The sequence below is a fragment of the Rhodamnia argentea genome, chromosome 8 (genome assembly GCF_020921035.1).
Source record: "Rhodamnia argentea isolate NSW1041297 chromosome 8, ASM2092103v1, whole genome shotgun sequence".
Lineage (NCBI taxonomy): Eukaryota > Viridiplantae > Streptophyta > Magnoliopsida > Myrtales > Myrtaceae > Rhodamnia > Rhodamnia argentea.
In genome coordinates this window covers 1,264,369-1,281,973 of record NC_063157.1, presented here as the reverse complement: position 1 = coordinate 1,281,973, position 17,605 = coordinate 1,264,369, and the positions used below count along the sequence as shown (strand labels likewise).

At 40.7% G+C, this 17,605-nt stretch overlaps 2 protein-coding genes across 2 annotated transcripts; both read right to left on the bottom strand.

Moving 5' to 3' along the window:
* Positions 1–11,171: 11,171 nt before the first annotated feature.
* Positions 11,172–11,796, bottom strand: LOC115730080 (probable 2-oxoglutarate-dependent dioxygenase AOP1). Its single transcript, XM_030660662.1, has 2 exons — positions 11,586–11,796; positions 11,172–11,365 (listed from the first exon to the last, which is right to left on the bottom strand). Exons 1-2 carry the CDS (start codon positions 11,794–11,796, stop codon positions 11,172–11,174), a joined length of 405 nt encoding a protein of 134 aa, XP_030516522.1.
* A 3,946-nt stretch (positions 11,797–15,742) lies between these two features.
* On the bottom strand, positions 15,743–17,246 carry LOC115732509 (probable 2-oxoglutarate-dependent dioxygenase AOP1). The gene is made up of 3 exons (XM_030663177.2): positions 16,885–17,246; positions 16,265–16,586; positions 15,743–15,991 (listed from the first exon to the last, which is right to left on the bottom strand). The coding sequence occupies exons 1-3, from the start codon at positions 17,244–17,246 to the stop codon at positions 15,743–15,745; spliced, it is 933 nt and encodes a 310-aa protein (XP_030519037.1).
* Between the last annotated feature and the right edge of the window lie 359 nt (positions 17,247–17,605).

The window sequence follows — 17,605 nt, the reverse complement described above, 5'->3', positions numbered from 1 at the left end:
TCAACAGCTGCCCCTCTTTGAGTGGAGGCTCGTAGAGGTTCCACTCAAAGACAAAATTGAATCCTAAATTTTGACAATGCAAATTATGGATGAACTTTTTGGCGGGAGTTTTAATCCCATTTTTTATGTAATGAAGTGATGCATGATATGCAAGACTTGTAAATAACACGTGTCATAATTTCCCTTTTTCATGTTAGAGAAACCTGCACATGGATCGCATACAAGAATACCTGTTTTACCAAATTTCTCGTAAGCTAATGGTTCTCTTAATTTCCAAGCTTCTTTTTGCGGATGCAAGGATTTTAAGGTATTTGGCCTATCCGTTATCAGAGACTTCTCCCTAATGCAAGACAGCGCAAGATATGTGTGTCGTTTGAGATCACAAGAGCTACGTCGTTGTGAGTCGAAAGAAGTGGGATCAAGTTCACAAGAGCTACGTCGTTGTGAGTTGATTAAATGTCGAAATCGCCAGTGCATATGTCTTCACGATTCGATAAAGGGGAACCAAAATCATAAGAGCTACGTCGTTATGATTTGGTTTGGATCAAAAATATGGGTGCTTATGTCTTCATGATTTGATAAAGGAGCCGAAAATCATAAGAGCTATGTCATTATGAGCCGACTAAAGGTCAAGATCACCAGTGCATACGTCTTCGTGATCTGATACCGAAATCATAAGAGCTACGTCGTTATGATTTGAAGAGATGTCAAGATCGCCGGTGCATATGTCTTCACGTCCCGAGATTGAAACCATAAGAGCTACGTCGTTATGATTTGATAAGATGTCAAGATCGCCGGTGCATATGTCTACACGACTTGACGGAAGAGGCATATTGCCCGAATTGAACAATATTTGATAGGAGCACCATCGAATGGAATCGATAAGTACAAAAGGGGCATATTGCCTGAATTGAATCATAACAACTATCATGAGAAGAGTTGTTAATTTGAAAAGGAGTTCAGAAAACTTACCCGGGTTCTCCAAACGATTAATCAAGGAACGAAGCAGATTGCTGTATCGTACCTGGTAGGCATTTGCCAGCAAAACTTGCTCATTCAATAATCCTTGGATGAATTTCGAGACCTTGGGAGGGAACTCGAACATCGGGAATGTATTACCTATCATAGAATGTCGGAGGTAACACACACAAACATATTCAACAATGAGTATAATGCAATCACTCATACTATGGTTCATGCATAACCATTCTGTCAAGTTTGCATTACCAATTTTGTCCAGGGAGGTTCTCACATTACGAATACCTCGAATGTGAGCTGAATGGGGGGACTTCGGTCCGAAAGGGCTTTCTCTCACTCTCGAGAAAAGCTATTTATCCTGTCTGCAGGATTCAAGAGAAATCACTCAATCTTTCCATCATCGCATTCGATAAGGATCCAAGTAATCTCGCAATTGATACGACCGAGTCGATCTGGAGGTCTTGATTAGGACCGTAATGAGAGCTAGGTCAAAGGTTTACAAAGGGGACTCCAGTTGAGTCAAGGTTGCTGAAATGAATTTCTTCATCATTTGCTCCGGATTTACAAGTCAAGAATCCTGCAAAAATGAGAGAGAAATAATCTTGCTCGAACTTCTTCGAGTGATGCTTAAAATCATTTAACTCTACGTTAACTCAAGTGCCTTAATCAGAAGAGACTTTGGAGGGTTATAACGTAGGCTAGGATTGGGGACCGAGGAACGAAAAGGCTCGTTTTGGCTCGAAATTAAATGAGAAGGGGCTTGACGTTGGTGATCATCGCCGACTAGTCACCGATCTTGGTCTTCTGGAAATGTCTTCAGAAAGAATACCATCATTGAATGAGGGATGGTAGTTTTCTACTGAAAATTGCACTTTACAAACCGATTTCTTGGGGAGTCTTCTTCACAACAAGTGTCTGTCAAGGATTTGCAAGAGACACAATGCAAACATGTACATGGAATTTACAACTTAACATGCAAAAATGTACATTCAAAATTCAGAAGTACTTTACAAATGAATGTGCATTGGCCTTACTTTTGGTAGGCACTTTGCTTTTCCTATGCTTGAAATTTTCATATGAGATCGGCCTTTGCTTTTCTTACTCCCGACTCTCATTTTTCTTTTTTTCTTCTTTTTTTCGAGAAAAGATTTCTTTTCCTTTTTCTTTGAGAGCCCTTCGACATCTCTTTATTTTGCTTTTTTTTTATTTTTTTGTTTTTTTGTTTTTAGAGCGGGCCCTTCTCCTTTAAGCTGAGTTTGCCTCTCCTTTACAATCCCATGACTTTGAACCAGGAATTACAACAAGCATAATGATCATTCGGGAATTCTCTGTTGACTCGACCATCTCCAATTCTAATCCTTGGGAAAATGCTATCTTCGCCTTTGGAATGAGCAAATGATCACCAACGGGGGTTTAAGAAATGAATTTGCAGGCTCAAGTGGGCTATGCAAAGAATGAAGTGTATAGGATAGAGAAGTGAATGATCTTCATCATCCTAAGGCACTTGAATTAAAATTCGAGTATAAATGCAAAGAAACACCCGCAGATTAATGTTAGTCCGAGCAAGAAAATTTCTAACCATTTACCTCGTGTTGCTTGTTAGAATTAACTCGTGCGGACCCCGATGTAGGGTGGTTCTTGACGGGGGTAAAGAAATGAAACCACCGCTCAAAAGGGGTAATCAATGGATAACCCGTAGTGTTTAGGATAGAGAAATGAACGCCTCCGTTACTTCGGTTATCGTACCTTTTGCGAGAAAACTCTTTACCTCGGGGAATGCGGAATTTGGCCACCGTTCATCTCGCCTGAAAAAATGGGACGTGTTTGGAAAAAGATTGCCTTTCATCATCCTGTCCCGCCCCATTCCATACATTCGATGTATCTTATGCGGTTCATGTTCCTTATTCAGAGTTGGTAAATTAAACATGAGGAACAGTCATGCGCAAACTATGCAATGTATAAGTGTTTTTGAGCATGTAAAATGCAGCAACTTTTTATCTTGGTGGACAGAATTCGCAAGCACATAAGAAACTTCTTAGGGCGTGGATCGTGAGTTGCCCCCGCTCATGCAAATAAGTTGCAAAACTTCATTATCCGGTTCGAGACATGAGATTGTCAAAGGCTCCGGGGAATTTCTCATTTCATTAATTTTAGGGAGAAGGGATACTTCCCTATCTGGAAAGGCAGTGACCCCTGTAAAAATCAAAAGGGAAAGCATCAATGTACGTTCTCATGTTCTAAACGAGTTGAAACGATACCGCTTTACCCTTGTACGTATTCCTTGTAAATTTTGAATTTGAAAAGATCGATTCATCTGGATCGGATTGTATGTTTGTGATGTTATCTCTCCGGTTTTGTAACCATTTGGGCTGAACTTCAATCGGCATTGAACTGCGAAGTAAAAAGATTTTTATTAATCTTTGTACATTGACGCCAAATCCTAGGATCAAACCCGAGACGCCTCGGACCACTATCATTCCCCCGACCACTAAGCTGTGGTGTTGGTGATTTTCAACTTGTCATTGACATTCATCGGGATCTGATTGTACCCGGAGAAACCGTCCATGAATGAGAACAATTCAAACCTGCCGATGCACCGAATACGCCCATCCTTCTTTATGACCTGGGACTATATTGGCAACCAATCGAATATTCTCAGTCTCAAGGAATCCGACGTCAAGCACCTTCATGACTTCCTCTTTGATCTTCCGGACCAATTCTAGTCTGGCCCTCCTTGACTTTTGCACCACCGGCTTAGCCGAAAGATCCGTCGGCAAACAATGTTCGACAATGGAACGGTCAAGACCGGGCATATCTGCATAGGACCAGGCGAAAATGTCCTGGTAATCCTTCAGGAGCTTAGTCAAGCGCTCGGTCATCTCTTTGGAAAGGTTTGCCCCGATCTTAACATCTTTAGGGTTTTCCGCATCGCCTAGGTCGACCGAGACGGTTTGTTCACCGGTCAAGGGCTTGATCTCCTCATGTCGTTCGAAATCCCGACGAATTTCCTCATAATCCGGACTGGACTCATCTAGGTTGTATACTTCTGACTCCACTAAGTTCCCCTCCCCTTGAAACATAAAGTAACAAAATCAAAAGGACAAACAGGGCTTAATTGCGGTATGATTTTTTTGAAGAACTTTTTTTTATTTTTATTTTTTCAAAACCGTGGGACATGAATTCTTGAAGAAGCCCAACCCTCGGTTCTTACCATGATGACAAACTTGTTGGTCGTTGGTTATCGTCATCGGGTTGGTTTGGGATACTTCAACAAGATTCGAAAAATAGTGCAATTTTATTGATATGAAATTACATCTTCTAGGAAAGAAAATCCAAAAGTACAAGACAGAATAGAAATCCAAATGCAATACAAAACCTAAAGGAAACAGAAAATGTCCCACGTAGGGGATTGCATAAACATAAAGATGTTACTCTGAATCTAAACCCTCCAAAGGATCATCACATATGTCATTAATGAATGATTTGGAAGGTTTAGGCGCCGGGTAATGTTCCTCCTCATGCGCTCCATCTTCGGATATAGCAGCAATGGTTACATCATCAAAACAACCGGCGATATTGAAGACTCCTTCATCCTTACTAGCACCAACTTGTCTGATTCCCAGCCCGAATACAGCATTAACTTTACCGGAATGATCCGGCAAAGGATTATTCTGGACATTTGGCTGTTTGTTGCCTTGGAACGAGAATGCTTTAGAATCCAGGAGATCTTGAATCCGATGCTTGAGTACAAAACAGCCATCGTTGTCATGTCCAAGCTCCCCGCAGTGGTAATCACATTTCTTCAATGGATCATATCTCGGCAAGCTCGTATTATTGGGTCGTAGAGGCTCGGAAGTCAGTAAACCTCTCTTACGTAGAACCGCGAGTACTTGCGACGGGGTTCCCGGTAGAGGGGTAAACCGCCGAGGGGACCATTGATTCCCTCTTTGTCGTTGCACGCCGAAATTGGCTTGCTGCTGATTTGGAATCTGCACGACCGGCGTGCGGGTCGTGGGTTTTTGGCTGTAGGTCATGTTGACCTGTGGGGCCGACTCCTAGTCTTTCCTTACCACAAACCTCTTAGTCGTCATGGCGACATCACCGTACCAACCTTTCTTCATGCCGTTCTCGATTTCTTCAGCCATCGCGATGAGATGGCTGAATGACATGGCAACAGATCCCAAAATTCGAGTTCTCATAAGCGGCGGCAGGGTGGAAACAAACAATTTCATAAGTTCCCTTTCGGGAGGGGGACCATTGGCAACAATTTTCGCAAGACCAGGTTATTGATCTGAAAATATCGAGGCCGAACTTTTTTGTTGAATGAATTAGCAACCCTCTGCTGATAACACCGGCCATGACATATAACCTTAAGTCTCTTTTCATCGATCAGATTCAATTGGCTCGCCCTCTGCTGGATCCATTCAGCTTCCGTCGAGATAGCTTGAGACAAGATACGTAAGGAAGGAATTTCCACTTCAACTGGTAGAACAGCCTCCATTCCATATACAAGAGAATACGGGGTTGCCCCGGTAGATGTCCGGATCGAGGTCCGATACGCCATAAGTGCAAATGGCAACCTCTCATACCAATCGCGATAATTTTCAGCCGTCTTCGCTAAGATTTTCTTGATGTTCTTATTGGCGGCTTCTCTTGCTCCATTCATCCGAGGACGATATAGGGAAGAGTTCGGATGCTTGATCTTGAACAATTCGTCCATTAGCTTGTTGTTTAAGTTCGAGCCATTGTCGGTGATTATAGCTTCAGGTGAACCGTATCGAGCAATGATATCCCGGCGGATAAAATTCACGATATTTCGTGTCGTGACCGCTAAATAGGATGCGGCTTCGATCCATTTGGAGAAATAGTCAATCGCCACCAAGATGAATCGATGGCCATTGGATGCTTTAGGGTTGATAGGGCCGATAACATCAATGCCCCACATAGAAAACGGCCATGGTTCGGATAAGCGATGCAACTCGTTTGGAGGGACATTAATCTTGTTACCATGAATCTGACATTTGTGACAGCTTCGGACATGCTGAACCGGGTTGGAAGTCCCATCATACTTCTCGAAGTCGGGCATCTTGAACTTCTCCGGACCGTGACCGAAGTTGTCCGTAGGGGGAACTAGAGCAGGAAGCGGCGGGCTGGCGGCGGATGATTGAAATTTGGCGGTGAAGGCGGCCATCATTTCTTTCATCTTTCGGGACATCATCCCTTCAAAGCGCTCAGTCAAGGAGCCAAGTTTCTCGTCTAGGGCAGCACTAACGGCATCGTTAATGTCGGCCATCCTCTTTGCGACCGATCGAGTAATATGTGGAGGATCCGTGATAAATTACCTGTACACAGTAACAAACCCAAAATTAGTACAGGGAGCAAGAATAGCGAGCCGGCCCATGGCATCCCTCTAGACTCAAATGAACAAAGTGATTATGACCAAAGGATTGAAACATGTAATTTTCAGTTTGTCCGCTTTTACGAAAAAATTCGTATTAATTCGTACGTTGATCAAAACATGTCCAAATTTTACGAGCTTGTAGTTGAGAAGATGATGAACAACTTTTATGTTGGCCAATCAGACTAGAAATGCACGGATCAAATCAGTTTAATGTGTCTTTCCAAAAAAATCACGTTCAGAAAACTGTTATAACCGCATGTTGTTGAAAAAACGAAGGGCCATCTTAAATTATGAATTTAATTCTGAAATTTTGCAAGATATTAGTTGAAATATAGGTCTACAACTTTCGTGTTTGGCACTTACTCAAAGCTCGATCGTAGAATTTAGTAAAAATCGCACAACAGGAATAAGCCAAATCAGAATTGAGGACAACTGATGAAATTGTAAAAGCTACGGAAGCAAAGTGCGAAATTGGAAATAAGACAATGAAACTTCTAAACAATCAACCTAAACCATGGACCCGCCCAAAATAAAAATGAGATAACATGGTACAAGAGACAAGAAATTACCTCTCATACGAAGAAAATGCCAATCACAAAGACATGCGCATGAATTGTGAGTTTAAATCTTATTCTATCTATCCAAAAGGCTTTTGCAAAGTGAAATGATGAACGAAACGACATGTCGCAGCCTCGCGCACAGTCATCATGACTAGTCGCAACCTCGCGTACAATAGTCATGACTAGTCGGGTCCAATCACTTCGGCTTGGTTCGGTCGACAAGGGCAATTCTCATGCATCGTAGCCTCACGTGCATAAGAACGACCCTTGAGCCATTTTTAAAAAAAAATTTCGGGATCCAGATGGGATAACCTTTAGCGAAGCCTTACCGCCAAGGTTAAAGGACCATCTAAATACCATCTTAAAACTATTAGTGTGACCCAGGTCCGGTCACGGGTTGTGTGCGATGTAGTGCAAAGACGATAAATCATGCACAACAATTAAAAGCAAACACCGCTTCAATGATTCAAAAGTTAAATCACAATTCCAATTCACCAAGCCCGCAAAACAAAGGGTTAGCCAATCACTCCTCCCCTTATAACTCCCAATCTGCAAAAACATTTAACACCTAAGAATGAGAATTCAACCAAAGTTTGCCAAATCAAGTGATTCCTTTTTCATGAAATTATCTGGCCTAAGTCCTCTTTGGGTCCCCAGTGGAGTCGCCAAGCTGTCGCGACCTAAAAAAATAAACAAGTTAATTTTCGGGCTAATGGATTATCAGGTTAATTAATTAACTAACCTAACTCGGACTCTCCCAAGTCCATACCAAATCGCAACTTATGGTTCATGTGATTATCTTGCAAAAGATTTTTCATTTTTTGGAGCCGCCACTAATCATTTTTGGTAGGTTGATTAGAAACCTAAATAAAATAGCGGGAGAAAACTATCTTATTTCCGCGAACCGGAGATTTTGAATTCGGGGATTTGGTTACGTCGGATTTCTCTAACGCCCTTTCGGTACCATTTTCATGAAAAATATTTGATTTGGCTATTTTGATGGATTTTGCTTGAAATTCAAAGATGCAATTTTTTTGGTTTTTTCTTCTTTTTTATGGGGATGTAAAACATTGAACTTTGTACGATATACACCATGGGTGATTTAGAAAGAAAGAAAACGCGGCCGATCACGAGTATTTATAAAAATAAATTAACATGTAATAATGCTAAAATTTGGAACACGTGGCATGTCTAAAATAAACAAACAAATGTTCAAACCAAACGATTACATTTTTGTAGATCGAGATGGAAAGGATTACCTTCTATTACACAAAATCTTACTCACATACACGTTATAGTTCCCTTCAAGATCTCGGAGCTGGAAGAACGCGGCTGTCGTCGAAAATGGCAAGCAATGGCCTTGTTGGGTTGCGAGGGGCGAAATATGTGTCGGGACTCGTCGAAGATGATGCTCGACTAAAACACTTTTCTTCACTCTCGAATTTTCTCTTCTGATTTTTCTCAAGAACTCTCTTTTTCCTCTCTAAAAATTCCTCTCAAAAACTCTCTCAAAACTCTCTCAATTCTCTTCCACTCTTCCTAAAAAACTCTCTCAATTCTCTTCTACTCTCTCTCTCAATTCTCTTCCACTTCCCCTTTATCTTCTTTTCATTATCTTCCCTTCATCATCTTCCCTTCTTCATCTTCTTTTGGTATTTGCAATACAGTCCCTGAAGTTCCAAGTATTTGCAATACAATCCCTGAAATTTTAAGTATTTGCAATACAGTCCTTGAAGTTTCAAATCTTCTCGGTGTATTTTTCCATCCCGTGCCTAGTCTAGACGCATGCTAAATTAAGTGTTCTGCTTGCCCGATTATATGCCAATGCAATGTACGCTAAAAATAAATATGTGAGATGATTTTTTATAATTTTTATGCAAAAAATAGATTAATCAAAATTTAGGCGTCAACAAGTAGCACGAGAGAAAGAGTGAAGAAAATCTGGAAGAGGGTGCCATTTGGATTTCATCAAGCTTACATTAAAGGTCGATTCGTGGTCCGATTGCTTGCAACGCATTGCTCTCGGATCCGATTGGTTGATTTTCATCTGGGTCTTCTTTCATTAGGTTTTTCATGGGTAGAACTAAACCTGTGTTTTGGTGAGATTTATCCTTGATCTTTTGCGAATTCACGTGTATTACCAAGAATGGTGTTCTTGATGTATTTGCTGCTATGTACCTCTAGTATTAACTAGAGAAGAACATTGTCCACCCAATTCCTTGATAGTGAAGTTTTTGGGTGGACTCGGGACTCGTGGTTTTTTATCTCCTCACAACGGAGAGATTTTCCAAGAAAAAATTCCCTTGTGTTTGTGGGTGCTTGGTGTTTATATATTCTGTCAGATATATAGCTCTATTATATCGTTTCCTATTAGGTTTGCACAAGAGGTGAGATTTCTTTATTCCGCTGCGCTAATTCGTTATTGTTTAGATTGTCACCGATCTCCTAATAGAAGTATCACGTAGGATGTACGGAGATGAACAGAGGCCAGGACAGTAATTTGTGACAATAATTATCTGGACTACAATGATAAATTAAAAAAATTTAAGATTGAATCGGCATGCATACAATATGTTAAGTACTGATTTGATAATTATCCCGGGAAAATACTTGTCCTCCTTTTCTATTTTTCTTTTTTCTTCTCTTTTTCTGAAAAGAAAAAAAATTACATTTTGCCGGTTTTGTGTAATTTCCCATACTAGTTTCCTTAAAATATCACTAGATTCTACAAGCGCAAACTATGTTGTACACACTTATAATGTAAACCTAAAATGTTTAACTTTCTTTTGGAGTTAAATAGTTAGAAAGCTTCTTGAACCTTAAAATTTTTTAGCATATTACATGGAAATGAGAATTAAACTAAGAAAAAGGAGAAATGGAAGTAATAAAATTAATGCCGATTATGCCCATATTTGTTTTTTTCCCGAAAATATTTAACTTCATATTTAATTTGCACATGTGTAACATACATACATACATACATACATACATACATACATACATACATACATACATACACACACATATTTATAAATATTGGAGAAAAGGGAATATTTATGTGGGTTTGAATCAGTTTGTTATAGAGGCAAAAGTCAAAGTCTAAAGTTATAGCAAAAATTTATTAAAAAAAAGTCCTAAATATATTGTATTTGTGTCAATTCAGTCTTAGACCTTTCAATTGTATCAATTGAAGCATACACATTTTGACAATTTATCAATATAGTTTATCTTATCAATTTTGACCAGAATCGCCGACATGAACATGGTCGACCCTAATATGGACAATTTTTGCAGTGTTTTGATTTTTCTCAAATTTTTTTTTATTTTTATTTTTCTCATATCTTTTCCTTTCTTTTATCTTCTCTTTATTTTCTTTTATTTTCCCAACTATGGGTTAGCAAGGTCCCCGGCTGACCCTCGTCGGCCACGAGCAAGGACATCAAGCCCTTGCCCGGATCCAGTAGTGGGTTGCGACCCTCGCCTATTAGCCGACGAGAGAGCGGAGGCCCATGTTCGTGGCTGGCGAGGGCCGCGATGCTTTCCCTCCAACTAGGCGAGGGTTATTGGCCTTCACCAACCCCGAGTTATAGAAAAAAAAGAAACGAAGAGAAGTAAAGAATAAACAGACTAGTAGAAATATTAAAACTATGAAAGTTGTTTAGTTAATGTAGATCGTGCCACGTAGGATAATCAATGTCCACGTATGTGAATTCTGATCAAAATTGGTAGGCGAGATTACATTGACAAATTGCCTAAAGTTTAGGATTCTATTGGCGCAATCGAAATGTTTAGAAATGAATTGGCGCAAGTACAACAAAGTGATGACCTTTTTGATAATTTTTCCAACCTATAGACCAGGTGGGATCAAGTTCACGACATACTTTTACCAAGGACAGAAGAAAGTTGATCAAGCACCCAAAGCTGTCCAAGAGGGTCTTCAAGAGAGTTGTGACTTAGAAATTGACAAAAACAATTCTTCAAAGATGTTCCATCACCACTTCAAGAAGGATGCATGCTCATAGACAAAAATAAGATCGAGGAAACAATTAGGAAGCACGGTTCGTACAAAGGCATCCCACCAAAAGTTCATCCCCCCAACTGTCTCGAAACTTGAAAGGAAATTGCAGAAATGCTTACATTCAGACGCACATTATTGTTTATTCAACAACCGTTTAGGCCGACTTCAAACACCGCAATAAGTTATGAGGGGCGATTCAGCTCTTTGTCCAGCTTCAGTGTTGCAGAACCCCCTCGAACTCCAAATGATGGAAGGGCTTAAAGAGCAGAGGGTGCTCTTCATCCACCAATTCCTCGGGCGCCTTTACTATGCACCCACCTTCGGAACCGAGAACAGTCCGACCGAGTACCTTGCCTCGTTCCCGCTCATCATGACTCAGTGTCCCGGAGAGTGCAGTCTGCCGTTTACCTTTACAACATGATATCGGGTTCTAAAATGGTGTTTGGAAGCATTATAATAAAGTTAGATGCTTGCTCGGTCATAGTAAACATAGCCAAATTGTTCTATGACGCGAATACGAAGATTCTCAGCATGTAGTTTTCGAAGGAAAGGAACAAGGCTTACGTGGAGCGACTGTCCTATCATGACGATGAAAGAGTTGGGCGAGGGCCGAGCGCGATCCACTCGCCATCTTTGGTCTGGACTTCGAGGCCGTTGACTTCATTCTGGCACAAGATGGTGACCATTTTCTTGTCCGTGTGAGAGTGGAGGCCGAGCTTGGCGTCAGTGGTTTGAGGCCCCTCGTACTTCATGACCCGCAGAAGATTGTAGGTCGAGTTCATGTGTTCGTCCGAGTATTTCTCGATGCCTAGGCTCTCCAAGATCATCCTCCTTATCATCTTATCTAACTCTGATAGCTTCTCCGAGAATGAGTGTATGGTTTTGCTGCAACAGAGAGAGAGAGAGAGAGAGAGAGAGAGAGAGAGAGAGAGAGAGAGAGTTAAGTTTAAAGCCCTCAGCTTTCTTGCATAACAAATCGGTAAAAAAGGGAGAGAGAAACCGAAGAAAGAAGAGATCTCGACAAGTCCAATTAACGCCGTTTCGTAGCGCCCGGCAAAGATTTGTACTATTTGTTCTTCTAAATGGAAGAATTTTTGGTGTGGAAATTGGATTCATGTGAATTCTGAGTTTTTGGGTCCAATATAAGAGTTGTTTGGCTGTGAAATTGTATGGAAATGATAGGTTAGGGAGTTGTGAAGCCACGAGATTTTATAGGAGTAGATTTTGAATTACGATTTGATCTGAACCAATTTCTAAAGTTTCTAGCACAAGTTACACTGTGGGCGAGTTTCTACTGGCCGTGAATGAGTCATTTTATGGGCAAGTTCAGTCCATTCGTAGTTAAGGTAGCGTTATACTTGATTTTGATGTTGTTTCTTGCTTATTTGATGGGATTGCGCGTTTGTCGACTCGCGTCATCTTTGTGGTTTGGTCTAGGTTTTTCTAGGTGAGTGGTGCTCGTTTCTGGCAAAGGAGAATTTGATCATTGGCATATTCTTAAGCAGAAGTTAACTGAGAATGGAATGTAAAATAATTGTGACCCATATGATGTTATAATAATAATTTAATAATTATTTCATGTTATAATTAATTTATAGTGGCTATGAAAAGATACAATTGAAAAGGTGCGGATTTGATACGCTTTGATGGAAGGCACCTCTTGATAAATTTTTTTAAAAGGAAGTCTGGTCCTCTCTTGAACCCCTACGAATAGAAGTAACGAGATAATAACATAACGACATACTGTTGTCTCTCTCCATCAGAAACAACATAAAGCATAGAGGATTAACGTAGAGAAATCAGGTCTTGAGCGTCTTCGTTTTTCTGATGCGACAATCAACGCTTGAATGTTTTGCTATGGATAAAGGTACGTCTTCATCCCTCTTGGAATGTGAAAATCGTGATGATCGAAGATATGTTAATGTCGAATTTCCGTATAAAAGTATCACGTTACATGGGAGGCCATGACAATACCCTTGAAAGTGAAACCATGTGCAATATTTTTCAATTTGTCAACTCAAGAGATCGTCAGGCAGTTGTTCATCATTTTATTTGATATAGTCCTTAACATTAGAAAAAATGTGCAACCGGCGGTTCAGCTTGCCGTCCTAGGGTTTTTTATATGGTCGATTAAGTCCTTAACATTGGAGCTTGTTTTAAAATTTCTTCATAAGTCTCATATTACACTGCTCCCTTAATTAATAAGTAACTTCCAATTCATTTTTCGCAACCGAGATTTTCTATCATTATCTGCAGTTTGCAGGTGATAAGGAAACATCATCCACGAGCTTGTTTTTTCCACCGATCGGCGTTGCTGCCTTGCCGATCCCGACCTGCGATGTCCGTCGTGAGCCAACAAAGCAGCTGTTGAGATACTGAGTCCCGTCGCTCCAGCTGTTGCCGATGCTGCTATGACGATCCCGGAGGTTGTCACCGCACCTGTTGTTGCCGCGAGTTAAGGATTCCGCCAATAAGTCCGGCTATGAGGAGCAGAAAATTGGGGAAAAGTACACTAGAAATGCCATAACTTTTGTACGGCGTTCACTTGAGTGTCATAACTTTCAAAACGTTCACTTAAGTGCCATAACTTTTAAAAATCGTTCAATTGAGTGCCATGTTGACGTGGCAGCTGGGAAAGTTATTGTAGACGCCGGAAAAGTTACTGTAGCACGCCGGAAAAGTTACTATAGCACGCCGGAAAAGTTACTATAGACGTCAGAAAGCTAACGTGGCACGCCGAAAAAGTTCTTGTAGCACTCAAGTGAACGATTTTGCTTCGACGTAGCACTCAAGTGAACGATTTTTTGAAAGTTATGGCATTTAAATGAACGTTTTAAAAGTTATGGCACTCAAGTGAACGCCGTACATAAGTTATGACACTTCTAGTGTACTTTTCCCCAGAAAACTGGAAGTCGTAACTCCACCTAATCGCGTGCTGCTGATCATTGCAACAGGGAGCAAAGCAACGCTAGTGCTGCCGTCCCCGTTCAGCTATTGAGGAGCTGTGCGGCCGCTAATCTTGTTGTTGCTGTGCACCACTAAGACGAGCCATCCGAGATGTCGAGAGATAGCGGACTTGTCCTAACAGCCCTTATTCCCCATCTATACGAGATAATATATGTTCATTTGTGATGAAATCGATTCCTAACAGCGTATTCTTGTTCTTGAAAACAACGGATTCTTCCTTGTTTACTGCTGCTTTATACTATTACAGCTTCCTCTTTGAAGAGCTTGCGATGCTCCTGTCACGATTGAAGTCTGTCACCCTTGGCTTGGGCATTCATCCAAAGTCTGTCACTTCTTTAGATCAGCCAAAAAGTCATCTCGTGGGATTACTTCCTTAAAGAATGCTTGCTGGCAATAACAGGAACCGACACATGTAAAATGCCGCAAGCTTCGATGCCCAATGAGCCCGACACCGCCGTCCGTGAGTCCTGCTGCCGTTGTGGGCGCCATTGCCACCTGAGATATCGAGCCGATCCCATTCGGTTCGATTTTGGAAATGGAATCTGCAAAATAGGTAATAATCTCATCCAAAGATATTCTAATTCGAATATTTGAGCATCCGACCCTATCCTGCAGATATATAAATAAAATAAAATTACTATAATTGTTAATTTAATTCATAAGACGTCGGGTTATTTTTCTAATTATTTTGATTTAATAAGATTGTAGATAATTAAAAATTTAATCAAAAAAACACCGGATTATCTATCTCGATTGTCGCAATCTTAATTTTGCATATTTGAATGTCATATTATGTGGATTGTGACTTTAAATCATATCTCTGGCGGATGTGCTCCATGTTTTAAACTCTGATAAAATTTCATTGTGTAGATTAAAAAATATTTGCGTTTTAGAATAATTGTGTCTTAGATAGAATTTGCATCTTAGATAGATTGCATTTTAGAATATTTGCATGCTTAGGTAATTGCTGCATTTTTAGAGTAAATTTGCATCGCTAGTCTCTATTAGCATGTTTAAATTAACCTACTTAAATTAACCTACGAAATCTAGCTCCTATGTTTAGTCTAGATTTGGGGTTTTTACGTGTATGTTTCGGGGTTTCGCCTTCCTTAGATTTCATTGGTGAACAAATTCAATTTTGAAGAAGATCATAGGAGCTTTGTGAAAGTTTAGCTCTCACGGGTGTTAGATCTATGCTCGTTTAACCTTTTTACTCTGCTCGATGATGGTGTTGGGGATGCCAAACATAAGCGCCCACCGCCGAAAGGCAAAACCATAACATCAGATGGAGTTCTTGTTGTGTGCTCGTTACTGAAGACGGATTTGATGATCGACCCCTAAATCATAATCTCTAGTTTTTAGGAATAGAATAGCTCTCCCGTTATTTTATTTAGGTGTCTAATTGACCTACACTAAACTAATTAGTGGCAATTCCAAGTAAAATGATTTGCCTATTAATGAGTTAAACCCTAAGTTGCGATTTGATATGGACTTAAGAGAGTTCGAGTTAGGTTGAATAACTTAATAATCCATTAGCCTGATTATAGGTCGCACAACCGACTACTTATTGCTCAAAATCGATTTTGTACCAATTTAAAAGTTTAGGACTTCACCGATACTAATGCAATAGGTTAACATAATCAATGGTCTCATTCAACTATTATACAACACAATAAGGATTCGTTTAGCGCGATGCGCACATGACATTCCACCAAAGTAGTTGAAAACAACTCGTTCTTACAAACTTTAAAGGAAATTGAAGAAATACATTCACTCATACGTATATGGTTGCTTATCCAACAACCATTTAGGGCAACATCAAACACCACAATAAGTTTTGAGGACAGATTCAGCTCTTTGTCCAGCTTCAGTGTAGTAGAACTTCAATAATTCCCCATGATCGAAGGGCTTAAAGAGCACGGGATGCTCTTCATCCACCAATTCGTCGGGTGCTTTTATTATGTACCCGCACTTTGGCACCGTGAAAAGTCCGACCGAGTACCTTGCCTTGTTCCCGCTCATCATGACTCGGTGGTGCAGAGAGTGTAATCTACCATTTACCCACGCCTGGAGGATCAATATCACGTGTCAAGGAACATGTTCTTCATTCTGTGCCCCACAACTCCAGTCATTCTCTCGAGGGAAATTAAGTTTTGGAATCGATATAGTATGTATTATGTGACATGGTAATATTTCATAATCAAAAGTAAATGTTATTACACTATTATGTCGTCTTATTGGTTTGTAAAATGATAATTTGAATAAAGTCGAATAGTTGATCGGTTGATGAGATGCGAGAATTCTCGTTATTCCTTTCAAAAGACGAGGAATAAGACTTGCGTGGAGCGAGTCTCCTATCATGACGATGAAAGAGTTCATCGAGGGCTGAACGTTGAACCACTCGCCGTCTTTGCTCTGGACTTGGAGGCCATCGGCTTCAATCTGACCCAAGATGGTGAGGAAGTTCTTGTCCGTGTGAGAGGTGAGGCCGAGCTTAGTGTCAGTGGCTTGAGGCACTGCGTACTTCAAGAGACGAACAAGGTAGTTGCTGGAGTTGATGTGTTCGTCCAAGTATTTCTCGACGCCAAGGCTCTCCGAGATCATCCTCCTTGTCGTCTTATCCACCTCCGATAGCTTCTCCGAGAACGCTTGCATGGTTTTGCTGCCACAGAGAGAGAGAGAGAGAGAGAGAGAGAGAGAGAGAGTGTGTGTGTGTGTGTGTGTGTTCAGTCTCATTATATAGCACGTTTCAATCACTTTTGTATGTATACCATTGAAAGGTTGATAAATTCTATATCCAAATAGGAAAAGTTGATTAAACATGCGATTTAAAAATCAATGACGCCCTAATTTAGGGACAAAAAGTTAATAATCTAATAAATTATGTCAAAATTGATTTTTAAATCGCACGTTTCAAAGTATATATAATTGATTCTCATGTTTAAAAGAAATTTGGATACCTAAAATTCGGATGTCCCTTGGGCCATATGGCAGTGGTAAAGCGATCCACCTTCTCGTACATGTCGGCATTGTCGATCCCCATGCTCTTGAAGAGCGGGACCGTGGGGCACTGCCCGAAATAGCGGTGGTAGGGCTTCGTCGATATACTCCGGAGCTTGGTCTGCAAGGGCAAGTCGAATAGATCTTGGGCAGGGCCAAGCGTTGACTTTTGCAGTTCAACGGGCACCTTCTCGAACCGGGTTTCGAAGCAACCGTAAGTTTCTAGCGCCCGCTTCACTTCATCCCTCACAGCAGTCCACTCGAGCTGCGCGCGGCTCGAGAAGTCTATGACTGGGAGCTTCAATTCCGCCATTGATCCCATCTTTAATGAATTGATGAACTTTGGATTTGGTTATGGCCGCTACATATGAAGATTGGTGCCACATGCCTAGCATATTGAGAGCTGAGAAATTGAGCTATTGTGGGGAAGGAAAGGTCGCCGAGGTTAAAGACGAGGACAGCCGGAGGATGAAGATACTTGCTTTTGGACGTGAAGAATGAAGATTCTCTGATAGCATTTACATGAAGTACTTAGATTTCAATTGAATTGACCCAACAGAACATGATTCTCAACAAAGTTGGCTAAACACGTCAACAAAGCACTGTCATTAGTTCGGCTATGTGCTCTTGTAAACGGACTACCTGATGTACGCTACAGTACTTTGGAAGCCGGCTAAAGTA